Here is a 13,338-nt window from a genome sequence, read left to right on the forward strand (position 1 = left end):
GGAGGAGGGACGAGGGGGCGGACGGAGGTGGAGGGAGGGGCGCGGTAGGGAGGAGGAACTACCTCGGTGGAGGAGGAGCACGAGCGTCGGCGGAGGCGGGCGACGAGAGCTTGTCGCGGAACGGCGGCGGCGGTGGACGATGGGGGGTGCGGGGGAGTGAGAGTGGAGAGGGAGAGTGGGGGGCGGCCGGTTGGGGCGCGTAACATTGAACTTAGCAGTAGCGCGGTATAGTATAACGCGCTATTGCTAAAGTCCATAGCAGTAGCGCGTTCTGAAAACGTACTACTACTAAGGCTAAGCATGTAAAAAATCAAAAATGCATTGTCATCAATGATTTTTTTGTGTAGAATCTAAATTGTCAATAGGAATCTTTCCCGGTTTTTAAGAACCGGTGAAGATTCCTATTGCGGCCACAGATCCTACACATAGAGTTCAGTGAAGACCAAGTGCTTGTGATGGTTTGAGAAATAACGTATTTAAGGTGGTAAACACCCTGTTCCTTAGCAGTATGGGACTAAACTTAGGCGTGAGGGGGATGAGACTTTAGCAGTAGCGATTGTTGGCGAAAAGCACTACTGCTAAGAACTTTAGCAGTAGCGCTTCTTTTGGAAAGGCGCTACTACAACACATGGTTTGGGGGCGACGCCCTGGCAATTGTAGCAGTAGCGCACTTCTCCCCTAGCGCGGTACTCCTACCTGTGTATTAGTAGCGTGCTCTTTTGAAGCACGCTACTACTAAGTAGCAGTAGCGTCTGTTTTTATGTCGCGCTGCTGGTAAGATTATGTGTATTAGATTTTTCTTAGTAGTGCATATGCGCCCACGCAACCTGCAGAGTTTAAATCGGTAGGGAGTAACCATGCCCGGAGAAACAAAATCCGCTTTCGAACTGCACTGCTAAGTCAAGTCCAAAGTTTCGTTCTTCATATAGGCTTTGTGATGGAAATGGCTTATACTTAAGTTCCGGCCATGTAAATTTCAAAATAAAATGACTACAATATGTTCTTCTCATGCGTAGTTACCCATTTTAGCTACCTAAATCTTCTGGTTGGGCTAATAAATGAAACACTGATTGGCATTTAGGGTGAGAATATAGAGCCTCTGTTTTCAGAAAAATAAAAATATTATAGATTTGTATTCGAGGGAGTCAGGAATGGTTTTGTTGCCACCCAGCTATGATGTTGGTGACTTTTGTGACCAGTTCATCCGTACTATGTTTTCTGCTCTAGTATGATTTACATAGGAGCAATTCTCATGTACATAACATTATGTACAGCTCAAAATAAATTCACTGTTATGGTATTCCAGACTGAACATGACGGAATTATGTAGAAAATGATCTGGCCCATTAAAAGGGTAGTGGCAAACAGTACACATCTAAAAAGATAGGATAAGGCTTAACCATTCTGGTAAATTACGAAACTGTACTTAATTCAAATGACAATACAGACCAAAGGGTGTCATCATATTAAATCTGAAGCCACACTCAATGTGTAGTAAAGCACTAAAAGAATATTACTCCATACTACAGCCTAGCACAAGCATGTCGACTCATAATTGACTTAGGAAAGGTGTGTTGACTTCTATTTGAGGAATGTTCTGTAAAACAATGGGATCATCCGATATTGACTTGCAACTAACATTACAGAAATCGTAATATCACCTTCATCAACATAGGAATGTGGATTACAAAATATAGAAACATTCAGTTTTTATAAGATTAAAAGATAGACAAATGCAAGTTGTTTTAGGGGATAGACATGTGCAAGTTTATGTAAGATAATAACACCTGTTTCATACAGAATAACTCACTATAGAGAAGGAGCGGCAGCATACTCGACGCTGTGGTCTGGCTTGTAAGTAATCAATGTTCTGCATAATTGTTCCCTCCTCTGCGGAGGTGGATGTGTCGTGTGCATGTCTCCCAGGGGGTAATCCGTATACATTCATTCACTAGCAAGCATATCAACCCTTGTTCATGTTGAGTAACAAAACAAGTTAGAAATAGAATTTTGAATTAGAAAGTGTTAGCAATTCTATGTAGTATAATTTTATAACTGTAGTTTCACTTTATATATCTTATAGAACACTGCATACATGTCCATAACACATCCACACTCAAAGCTTCAGTATGCACATATATATACAATTTGACAAACGTATGCATATGAAACTTATCTGCTACGGAGCCGCTCTGCTCTTGTATGGAATAAGGATACCAACTTGAAGCTGAAAACAACATTAGCCTGAAATATACAAAAGATTTTTCAATGCCTTTGTAGTTAGGACATGATCATTCCAATTCATCACCTAGATGGATTAGACCAACTCAACTCTAAGCATAGCAAGCGAGCATGGATGAGTAGTCACAACAAAGCTCAAGCAACTCCAAAGCATGCTAGGATGGTTTAGCTATTCGGTGACAATGACAGGTCATGCAAAGGAATGGGTTCAACTACCGCAACAAGTAACAGTTGAATCGTTGTTGTCCTAATGCAATAATAGAAAGCAGGAGCAAGAGAGTAGGATTGTATCAGATTGATCAAGGGGGTTTGCTTGCCTGGCACTTCAGAAGATAGTATAGCTCTTCATCGGTGTCAACGATCACAATGTTGGAAATGTCGGCTACCGAGAATGAACAACACCAACTAGCAAAGAAAGAGCACAATCAATGCAATGCACATTCATATGAATGACATGTCATGTTAAGGTACTGAATTCACCTAATGCAATATTTAGCCAAGTTAATTGAAGTGGAATTCAAACAAGATCAAATTCCAACTCCAAATGTTATTTCATAAATTGCCCTAATCATCCTTTGTCCTATTCAGTGAGGTTAACTTGTTGAAACATGCATGATCATAGCATAAATAGATTCTTCATATTTTTCTTATCATTTTTCATATATAATTTATTTCATTCAGAGTTACAATTGAATTTCTATGATTCTTAGAAGTTTTGACTTGGCACAGTCAACACTGACGTCAGCAGTCAACCATAGTCAAACCTGACGTGTGGGACCCATCTGTCATTGACATAGTGGCTAACCAGGGTTAGTTATCCTAAACTAACTATTATTTTAGCCGGCTAACCAACAGAGGGGCCCACCTGTCATTGACACGGAGGGGTGGTTAGGCACTAACTAGACCTGGGTTAACCGGCGTTTAGTCGCCGGTGGCAACCAGGGACGGCGGAGGGCATCGGAAGCGCTCCTCCGACGACCATTTGAGCGGCGGAGCGGCACTGCCGAAACAGCGCACTATGGCACGTCGAGTGGTGGCGGTGGGAGGTGCTGGGGTGGCCGGGGGGTCCTATATATCCATTGAATATTTAAGTATATTATATACCAATTGACTTGGTGAAATTTCCAAATAATTGTTAAGAAGAAATATCATTTGAGAATATCCAGTCATATTTACCTGATCTTGACTAAGTCTGCTCATTAACCACCTTCAATGGAACAAACCAAAGAGGCCAGGCTACCAAAATTGGTTGCATGGACATAAAATCATCGACACTCCCGCTTGTGCCAGCCACAGGGAGTGAGTCACAATCAGGATCGCCACCATTGTACTGAGTTTCTGGGTCGCTATCATATCTTTCCAGAGCCTCAAGCATGGAACCCTTGGTATCGAAATCAAGTTCATTTGGTTCATTGCAATTGGTGGAGCCACTTACAAAAGAACTGCTCATACGATATCAGGCAAGGTTAGACACCCACCCACCCATCTCCCACCACTCTAGTCTAACTTCTCACGAAACTATCTAAAACGCCAGCTCCAGCAAGTTCCATTCCTGCCATTCTGCAAATATCAATTCCAGCATTCTATTGATCGTGCACTGCAGTCTAATAATGGCAAATGCTTTCGCATTCCCTTGTTTCCAAAGCTGCCACCTAGTAAGAATGACAAATGAGTCGAATCCTTTGCCATCCTCGCCCCGACAGTTCTTCCTGGCAACCAGCCACCTCTCATCAGAGGAATCAGTTACGTCTGGGCATGGCACATTCGATCCTTAACTCGGAAAAGGCGCCTGTGCCAAACTTTCCTCACGCGCACACGCACACATTGCATAAGAATATGGTGCACCGAATCCTTCCCTTGATGGCAAACAAAGCAGGGAGAAACCTCGTCCTGCAGCCCGTGCAATTAAAAGGTGACCAGCACTTCCATATGCACGGAGCAGCTGGGAAACTGACCCAACCCTGGCAAAGCAGGCGATACACCGAGCTTGCCGAATGGAGGACCAAGGCCAATGAAGAGAATCATGCACCTCTCAGCCTCAATCTGGACATCAGCACTAAAAAATGTCACAAATTACGTTTGCTAGATAGCCAAATCAGTAAACGACCGAAAACAGTGTCATTTAAAACATACGTAACCACCGCACATACACTAGAATTTGCTAGCTCAGATTCCAGTCTACACTATGATCCACATGAGAAGAAAAAAAAGATCGGTCTACATATGATGAAAACAGCAGCAGAGATCGAATGCTAAAGCAATGAACCATTGTTGAGTGTACCAAGATGACCAGATGTCTTGTCCTTGCATGCGGGGCAAATGAAGCCAACAGAGTCGTTCTGCTGCTCGGCCGTGCCAAAATGCTGGAACCTTGTGTTGCACCACACACATACAGACTGGAGCACGCCAACCATCTTGGACAGGTCCCAACCTAACTGGACCGGAGGGCAGCTCCCGAACTGCGGTGCATAACCCAGCATCAACGTTGGCTCATACCCTAGCATCAGTGTTGGCTCGGGCACGGGCACAGGCACAGGCATGGGATTGTGTCTGCCCATGTTCCCAAACTGCGGAGCTCCAGCTGAGGCCATCCGAAGGTGCTCCTCAAAACTAGGATATATTTGCTGCTTCTGTGCACCAAATCCAAGTTGCAAATCACACTGTACAAAATACATTACCAGAGTCAACACGCAGATGGGTAAAAGTGTAGAACACATAATGGATAACGGTGTGTGCTGCTGCTATATTTAAGAGAGAATGTTCATAAGAAAGCATACGATGGTTATAGCAGCAATTACATCTATTCAGCTATTGCAATAGTTACCCAAACATGCTAAATTGTGTGACACTGTGACCTCACATTTACATGTTTTCAGTTAATAGTCAAACAACCGTATTTATTTCTCCCTTTGATAGTTGCACATTTTAGTGACTCCTGATTGAAGTTCAAATGAAACATCATTTGTCTATTGCATGATATGTGTGGAAAGAATATATACCCACATTGAAGATTTAAATAAGCATTATATACCAATTTACTTAGTGAAATTTCCAAATAATTGCTGAGCAAAAACAGCATGTGAGGATACCCAGCCAAATTTACCTGATCTTGAATAAGTCTGCTCATTGGACCACCTTCAACGGAACGAACCAAAGAGGTCAAGCTACCAAAATTGGTGTGCATGGACATAAAATCATCAACACTTGTCCCACTTGTGCCTGCCGCAGGGAGTGAGTCAATGGCAGGATCGCCACCATTGTACTGTGTTTCCAGGTCGCTGTCCGATCTTTCCAGAGCCTCGAGCATGGAACCCTTGATATCAAAATCAAGTTCATTTGGTTCACTGCGACTGGTGGAGCCACTTACAAAAGAACTCCTCATACCATGGAAATCAATTCCATCAGTTGCAGTACCACCAGTCAGCGTATTTAGATCAGATATTGAGTAGCAGCTTGAGTAATCAGTCTTCATATTCATAGCATTATTCAGCTGAGCAAAGCTAGTTTCTGCCATAGCACCAGTGAAGATGTCATTGTTGTAAGCTTCAGCATCAAAACCTGGTTCATTACTTGATATGTTCCGTGAGTTCACAAACTGTTCCTTGGCATTATCATCACGTCGGTTGTCGTTGTTCTTAATTTCAGAATTCATTGAGCAGTTAGTGAAATAATCCACACTAATTTGAGGAGGAGAGATAGGATTCATGTTCAAATTGGATTGATACACCATGTCATTGCTCTGATTGACAAAAATTTCAGCCTTAGAAACATTGTTCTGATTGACAAAACTTTCGTCCTGACAAACATTGTCATCATTAGAGCTACCACCAAAACATTGGGCGAGAATGGACGATCGATTGCCATCATGAAGGGCATTAGACGTTTCACAGTTTGCACCAGAAACAGGAGAAGATATTGTATCTAAGCATGAATTGAGGTTAACCTCCTTTATTCTGACATCAATGTTCATCCCATCATCAATGTTGATCGCATCATTTTTCAAGGCAGTCACTCCACGATCAATTTGATCCACAACAGGTTTATCATATTCAGAGCTGGTAGAATTCAGCATATCGCCAAACTTGCAAGCTATCTTGCTGTTATCTACCTCCATGCTGTTGGAACTAAGATCAGGCTCATCCAAGTTGGCAGACAGTGGATTATTTCCCACCTGGTCATTAAAACCAGTTCCTCCAGGAAAACCTCTAAATTTGTGATCCAGCATATCACAGTGCTCAGGAACTTGTTTTGGCAGTGTTATATCAGCACAGTCCATTGGATCATCAGAGCAACTTTTTTCACCTGGAGCATCTGCAGTACATGGAACATCCTGAGGTATCTTAGAGATTTCATGAGACCTGTCAAAACTTCCTGAGCAATCTGCGATGGAAAATTCCAAATCTTTTGAGCTGTCATGCTCATGAACTTCTGGTTCAGGAGACTTGCAAGTACTAAGGTTGCTTCCAACATCAAAGGCAAGAGGCTCTTCAGCTATATGACATGCTCCATCATGGATTTCATGGTCACCAGAATTATCAACATGTTCCTTTTGATGCCCAGCGAAAGGCTCTGTAGCAGAAAGTTCTTTTTCCTGTTGAGGTAAACCAGTAGTCTCCTGAGGAAGGTCCTGATGCCCAGAGACAGGCTCTCCAGCAGATGGCTCTTCTACCTGTTCAGGTAAGGCAGTTATCTCTTGCAACCCACATGGTGCTGCAGCCAAGGATAGCTGAGCACCTACATCTCCTGAAGAAGCTCCGCCAAACAGTTCTGCTGGACTCTGACCTTGACTTTTAACATCAGCTACACCATGACCAAAATAGCCAGGTTTATCTTCAGAGGTCCTCTGACTTTCTTGAGTCTCAAGTTTTCCATCTTTACTGACTCCCAGACCAATCGATTTATCAACCTTGCGCCTTTTAGCTTTCCTTTGATGAAAAGACAATTGATGCTGCACATAGGCACTCTGGTCCTCAAAAGTCAAATTGCATTTTTTGCACTCTTTCCTGACTGCTTCTATCGGAGCTTCATCTTTATAAGGTTTTTGTCTCTGTCCCTGAGAATCACCATTGTGAATGGATAATGTAACAGAAGTGGCTGACACTGCACTTTGCATGTCCCTAGTTGAATCATTTTGCTGGTGAAGACCTGCAGTCTAATTAAACATTTCATGAAGTTAAACAGTGGAAATGAAAGTGCAGACTGCCAAGATAAGGTGCGTACTAAGAAAAAACTTACATTCACAGCACTCAAGTCACGAACTCCCACATCGTTGTTCTGAACTCCCACATTCACAGCACTCAAGTCACGAACTCCCACATTCACAGCACTCAAGTCACGAACTCCCATATCGTTGTTCTGAACAGTGGTTGGCTTTGCCTCCACATATCCAAGAAGTGACATGAAATAGGAAGAAACTTCTCTACAAGTAGCAAATTGATGTCCCCTGGGGCTGGAAAGTATAGTGTGCACAATTAGCTAAGGCAAACATGATAATGGGAAATCAACATGCAAAACACAATTTACTACTCCCTCCGTCCCAAAAAGTTGTACTGAAGTTGAGACACTTATTTTGGGACGGAGGGAGTACTTGATTAGATGAAAAAAACATCACAAACCATGTAGCAAGCCCAACGGAGAATATAAACACTGCACAGACAGGCTACAGTGCTACACTGTTCTAATAAAGAGGTACCATCTTGATTAGGATCTTCATTTAACAAGTAGAAATTTAACATGGATCTTTTTCTCCAAAAACATAACTTATGCAAAGCACAATGAGAGTGGTAATAAATCTTTGAAAAGAGAGAAAAATCACTGAGTTAGTGATATACAAAAAAAAAATTATACTTATACATATATTGGTGCATGTCTAATAAAAACACCCACGGAGAAGGGTGTGTAAAAAAAGATATGCCATACCAACATTCAAGAAAAAGTGGAATCGCTTAAGATGACTGGAATAATCATAAATTACTTCTCAGCATCAAGATGGTATGTGCATAATATGGGCACTCACCCTTGATCAGCAAGCCATGTTGCCATCAAGGTTCTGAAGGCTAGTTGAAGAAGAGAGGGATTAGAGAATTTGTTTATTCTTTTTGCTCCAAAGGCGGCAATGATTAGCCTTATGTACAAGACACCTATCCCCCACCCAAACACTCTTGGATTAGGGAGGGTTATGTTAACCTGGCTAGAGTCTTTTAGCACTCTTAACACAGGACTAAACTATCCCCCTACAATTAACTATTCGAGGTTCTATTTTCAGCTACTACCCCAGTTAATCTGGCTAATCTTGCCAAAAAGAAATTTGAGGAGCTGTTGAGCCTGTGCACGCAAGCATGACTGGAAAAGGATTTGTGGGCTTCAAGGTTCATATACCCAGAACACAGTAATGTCAAACCAAAATAAAGTACGCATGAGGGGTCTTCGGTTTTACATTAAATGAAAAAATCAAGCAAATAAAGAAAAACAGTGCCTGAACCCTAGAACTAAAACAAACACACAAAAAAACATTGTTCTGTTACTTTAGAAAACGGAAATCCTAAAATCCTTATCAGCACAATTTATACTTTGGAAGTATCACGAATATGTTAGACATGGAAATTGGCAGAGGCATCAGGCAGCCAGCCAAACATGTGGTTAGGCATACACTTTCAGTTAACACTCGCTACCAGACGACAAAGCATACCTGGATTGAGCATTATATACACAAAAAAGGAGACAGAAAGAACGAAACCAAATAGGACCAACAAACTGATGGTTAGATTACAAATTCGTACTAGGTATGCATGCAACACAATCAGAGGTGCTTACAATGAAACAAACAGGAGCACTATGTATGCAAGTATTACCAAAAGACAATAAAAAATTAGATGCCAGACTTTTCGAAATAACACCTTGCAAATGCTACTCCAACTAGAATAAAAATAAAATGGACTTATATAGCCAGAAACCCCATTTTCCTGATGCTTATGTTTCTAATATGTATTCTAATGCAGTTATGCTTCATCTGGTTACTGAAATCAGTAACATTGACTTCTTAGAAGACATTTATTTTCATACTACAAAACCCATTTCTCTACAATATAAATATGAGAAGGAATCATGATCCTTGTGAGAAGCACTGCATCCATTCACAGGGCATCACATTTGGATCATAAAACCTAAATCATTTGCGCATAGAAGGTTACAACAACTATCAAGTGTCAACCATCGTCCACTATCGCTAGAATCAGAACAAACTATACACATCGAGCAGAACAAACCTAACATATCGGCGGCAATTGATCCAGGCAGCACGCTCCTTCCGTTTAATCCCAAGGATTAGCTTCCACCGACGGGGCAGGTGGTCGCCGAATATGGCTGCTTCCACAAACTTCCTCCGCCGCCTCCGACTCCCCCACTGCCCCTCCAACTCATTCATGAAACCCAGCAGCTCGGATTCCAGAGCCAGTCCTGCAGTCCGATTTCGTATCTCCTCCCCATACGGATCCACCAACTCCGCGAGTCTGGCCAAATCAACAGCCACCCCCTTGGGGTTCGTCAAATCCCGGTCTGGGTCCGGGAGCTGCTGGATCGGCACGGAGGCCACGGGAGGTGTGGGCACCGGTATCGTGGGTGCGGGTATGGGTATCGGGGGTAGCTGTTGGAGTGGAATCGGCGGTGGTGGTGGCAGATAGGAGGGGTCGTCGCGCGCAAAGAGCTGCTGGAGGTGGAACACAATGAGGCGGTTCTCGGAATCCTCCTCCGTGGGGGCGGCGACGGCGGAGGAGGAGGCGGTGCTAGGGGTGAGATTGTGGGGGAGATTGGTGGCGGCGCGGCGGCGGGAGAAGGTCTGCTTGCGGGAGCCGGCACTCTCGTTGAAGACGGCGCGATCGATCTTAGGGGGCGGGAGGAGGTCGGCGTCGCGGCGCCCGCGGCGGGGGTCGACGGCGTAGGGCGATGCGGCCGCGAGCGCCACGAGCTCCGACTGGGACAGCGCGCCAAGGTCCACCACGGGCACTACCTCCGTGCCCATGGCGGACGGCGGCAGCGGCGGCGGCGGCGGCTGCGGTTGCTGCGGAAGGGCAATTTGGGGTTTCGGTTTCGTTCCAGAGGAAACGGTAAAGGGCATGGGGCTATGCGGAGGATAGAGAAAGAGGAGAGGTGGGGTGGGGTGGGGTGGGCTCCAGATCGAACGGCTGCCCTCGCATCAAGGTTCGTGCGCTCCACTGATCAAATTGAAACACTGAGCCCCCAACTCCTCCGGCCGCCGCCGCCCGAGCCTAGCGATGGCGCGCCGCCTCTTCTCCGCCGCAAGAGCTCTCGTCCCGCCCGTCCCAGCGCCGGCGCCGGCGCCCGTGCCCGCGTCTTCTTCCGCGGCCGCGGAAGCCGCGGCGTCGCTCCTGCCGCTGCTCCCGTGCAAGCGGCGCAAGAAGCTCCTGAAGAAGCTCAACAGCCCGCGCATCGCGCCCATCGAGCCCGAGGCCGACCGCCGGGTGCCGGCCCTCGACGCCGTCCTCGACCGCGACGCCGCCTTCCGCTTCCTCTCCCGCGCGCGGTCCTTCATGGCCTCCCTCCCGCCCCCGCACCGCATCCCCCTCGCCGAGGCCGGCAAGCTGTACCGCGAGCTCGGCTTCCCCCGCGGCCGCAGCGTCTCGCGCGCCGCCGCCCGGCACCCCTTGCTCTTCACCCGCACCACCGTGGGCTCCGTCCCGCACCTCGCGTTCACGCCGCTCATGTGCTCGCTGCTCGAGGAGGAGCGCCGCGTCCACGAGGAGCTCCTCCCCGCGCGGGTGCTGGCCGTCCGGAAGCTCCTCATGCTCACCGCCCACCGCCGCCTGCCCCTCGCGAAGCTCCACCACTGCCGCGCGGTGCTCGGCCTCCCGGACGACTTCCGGGACCGCGTCCGCGACTTCCCCGACGACTTCCGCGTCGCCGTGGACCCCGACGGGCTCCACGTCCTCGAGCTGGCGCGCTGGGACCCCGCGCTCGCCGTCAGCGCCCTGGAGCACGACTTCATGGTGGACGAGCGCCGCGTCCGGCGCACGTTCCGCTTCTCCGTCCCGCACCGCCGGTCGATGCCGCTGGACGGGGAGGAGGCGGAGCGCCTGGACGCGGCGACCACGTTCCCGCTGGTCTCGCCGTACACCAACGGCGCGCTGCTCCGGCCGTGGACGCCGGAGGCGGAGAAGTACCGCGTCGGGGTGGTGCACGAGTTCCTGAGCCTGACGCTGGAGAAGCGCGCGCTGATACACCACGTGTTCGAGTTCAAGGAGGAGCTGGGGCTGACGCGGCACATGTACCAGTCGCTGCGGAAGCAGACCCGCGCCTTCTACCTCGCCGGCACGGAGATGAACTGGGCCGTGTTCCTCCGGGACGCGTACGACGACGACGGCGTGCTCAGGGACAAGGATCCCCTCGTGCTCTTCAACGAGAAGCTGCAGGGCTACGCGTGCATGACCGAGATGGATCCCAGGCACAGCATCGCTGAATGAATGCTGATGGGTGATCGATGCTGAAACTAAATTGCTTCATTTGACCTTTGTCATGTTGTTTTGTTCAGGCTCAGCTAGTCCATACTTGTGTTAGTTGTAATTGGACGCCTTGTCTGTTGTACGAGTCATATGCTAGATCTTGAAAATACAGGTTTGGGGCGGCTGAAAATACGCTCATGTTAGAAACTTCTCCCTGAAACCAATACCCTCTCAGGCGATTAGGGCTCGCTCTTTGATCTTCGGCAGGGCGCATCGGATTTTGTTGCGGCGGGAGATGGCAACTCCGACTGATCGCAGCAGAAAACTTGATATCACGGAGGAAGAAGCGACTCCTCTAGTTCGGCGTCAGATGGAGGAAGCCATCGGAAAAGTTGATATCATGGAGGAAGCCATCGGAAAAGTTGATATCATGGAGGAAGAAGCGACTCCTCTAGTGATTGACGATTCTGTTGAGTGTTCAAAACCAGGAATGTCTTTATCGCAATTTGTTTCATTTTCGGACAATATTTAGCGCGCTTCGTTAGCATGGGGAAATCCTTGTGGTCTGGTGTTTCGTCCTCTTGAGGAGAACATGTTATAGGCTGAATTTGAATCTCAGTTGGATCAAAGATCGTGTCTGGGAAGGCTCACCGTGGCATGTCGGTAAACATGCAGCGATTTTGAAGGAGTTTGAGGAATGTACGCGGCCATCGGGACTCGCTTTTGATAGGCTGCGGGTATGGAGCAAAGTTGTTAATCTTCCATATAATCTGAGGAATGGTACATGGGCTTGAAGTAGATCGACAAGCATGCAACTCCTTTGCAAATTGACCCGCGGGAGGTTTTCTAAGGGTTCATGTCACCACTAACGTAATGAAACCCTTGAGAAGGTGGATTTGTGATTGATTCGGCAAGAAGGAACCGTAGTGATTGGTAGGATATCCAATATGAACAAATACCTCACTTTTGCTTTTCATCTAGTGGCCTAGGCCACTCAGATCTTCTCTGACCGACTCCGGCATAAAGGATGAGGAAGGCAACTGGTCGTTTAAACATGGACCGCAATATCTGGGGAACGTTCCCTGGGAGCATTTTTTCCAACGAACGCCAAACTTGCCATGCCAAATCAACTAGGTTGCCCTGGTAATTTTGTAAGAATTGCCATGTTCGGAGGCAAAAATTGTCATGTAGTGTGTTCAGAAAGTAGAAAAGTTGCTACGTTTCACAAAAAATTTGTCGCTCGTTCGATCCTGATCAGATGACTTTGGGGGTGTTCCCTGAAAAAGTCCTCCCAGGAACGTTCCCCAATTATCTTTTCCCTTAAATATAGCCTGAGGGCAATCGATGAAAGGTGCAAGTCAAGTTTTGATCAGAACTCTTCAAAGGATCAGCATGACTCTCAATATAGCAGGAAAGAAGCCAATTATTCGAACTCAAAAACTAGCAAAAATTGTGAAGTTACATCCCCTCCGAAACGGGCGTATCAAAATAAACGTAAAGAGGGCTGCAACAAAAACAAGTTTATCGCAAGGTAGAGATGCCACTTCTAACTTAGCAGACTCATCAGGACAGTGGAACGGATTTGATGGAGCTCAATGGTGAGTCGGCTACTGAGAAGGATGGCGATGAAGGCGATGAACTA

The 13,338-nt window shown here is 46.7% G+C and overlaps 2 protein-coding genes across 3 annotated transcripts; one reads left to right on the forward strand and one right to left on the reverse strand.

Annotated features, from left to right (window-relative positions):
- Positions 1 to 4,279: 4,279 nt before the first annotated feature.
- LOC119310375 lies at positions 4,280 to 10,329 on the reverse strand. 2 transcript variants are annotated; one of them, XM_037586144.1, is made up of 4 exons: positions 9,507 to 10,329; positions 7,558 to 7,690; positions 5,345 to 7,393; positions 4,280 to 4,901 (listed from the first exon to the last, which is right to left on the reverse strand). In XM_037586144.1, the coding sequence occupies exons 1-4, from the start codon at positions 10,256 to 10,258 to the stop codon at positions 4,494 to 4,496; spliced, it is 3,342 nt and encodes a 1,113-aa protein (XP_037442041.1). In that variant the 5' UTR covers positions 10,259 to 10,329; the 3' UTR covers positions 4,280 to 4,493. The 2 variants fall into 2 exon arrangements, with proteins under 2 accessions (XP_037442041.1, XP_037442040.1); XM_037586143.1 differs by having other exon boundaries at positions 7,477 to 7,690.
- A 138-nt stretch (positions 10,330 to 10,467) lies between these two features.
- LOC119305701 (protein WHAT'S THIS FACTOR 1, chloroplastic-like) lies at positions 10,468 to 11,931 on the forward strand. The gene has a single exon (XM_037582154.1). The coding sequence runs from the start codon at positions 10,512 to 10,514 to the stop codon at positions 11,715 to 11,717; it is 1,206 nt and encodes a 401-aa protein (XP_037438051.1). The 5' UTR covers positions 10,468 to 10,511; the 3' UTR covers positions 11,718 to 11,931.
- The last annotated feature ends 1,407 nt before the right edge of the window (positions 11,932 to 13,338 follow it).

This window comes from Triticum dicoccoides, chromosome 5B (genome assembly GCF_002162155.2).
Source record: "Triticum dicoccoides isolate Atlit2015 ecotype Zavitan chromosome 5B, WEW_v2.0, whole genome shotgun sequence".
NCBI classification, from domain to species: Eukaryota; Viridiplantae; Streptophyta; class Magnoliopsida; order Poales; family Poaceae; genus Triticum; species Triticum dicoccoides.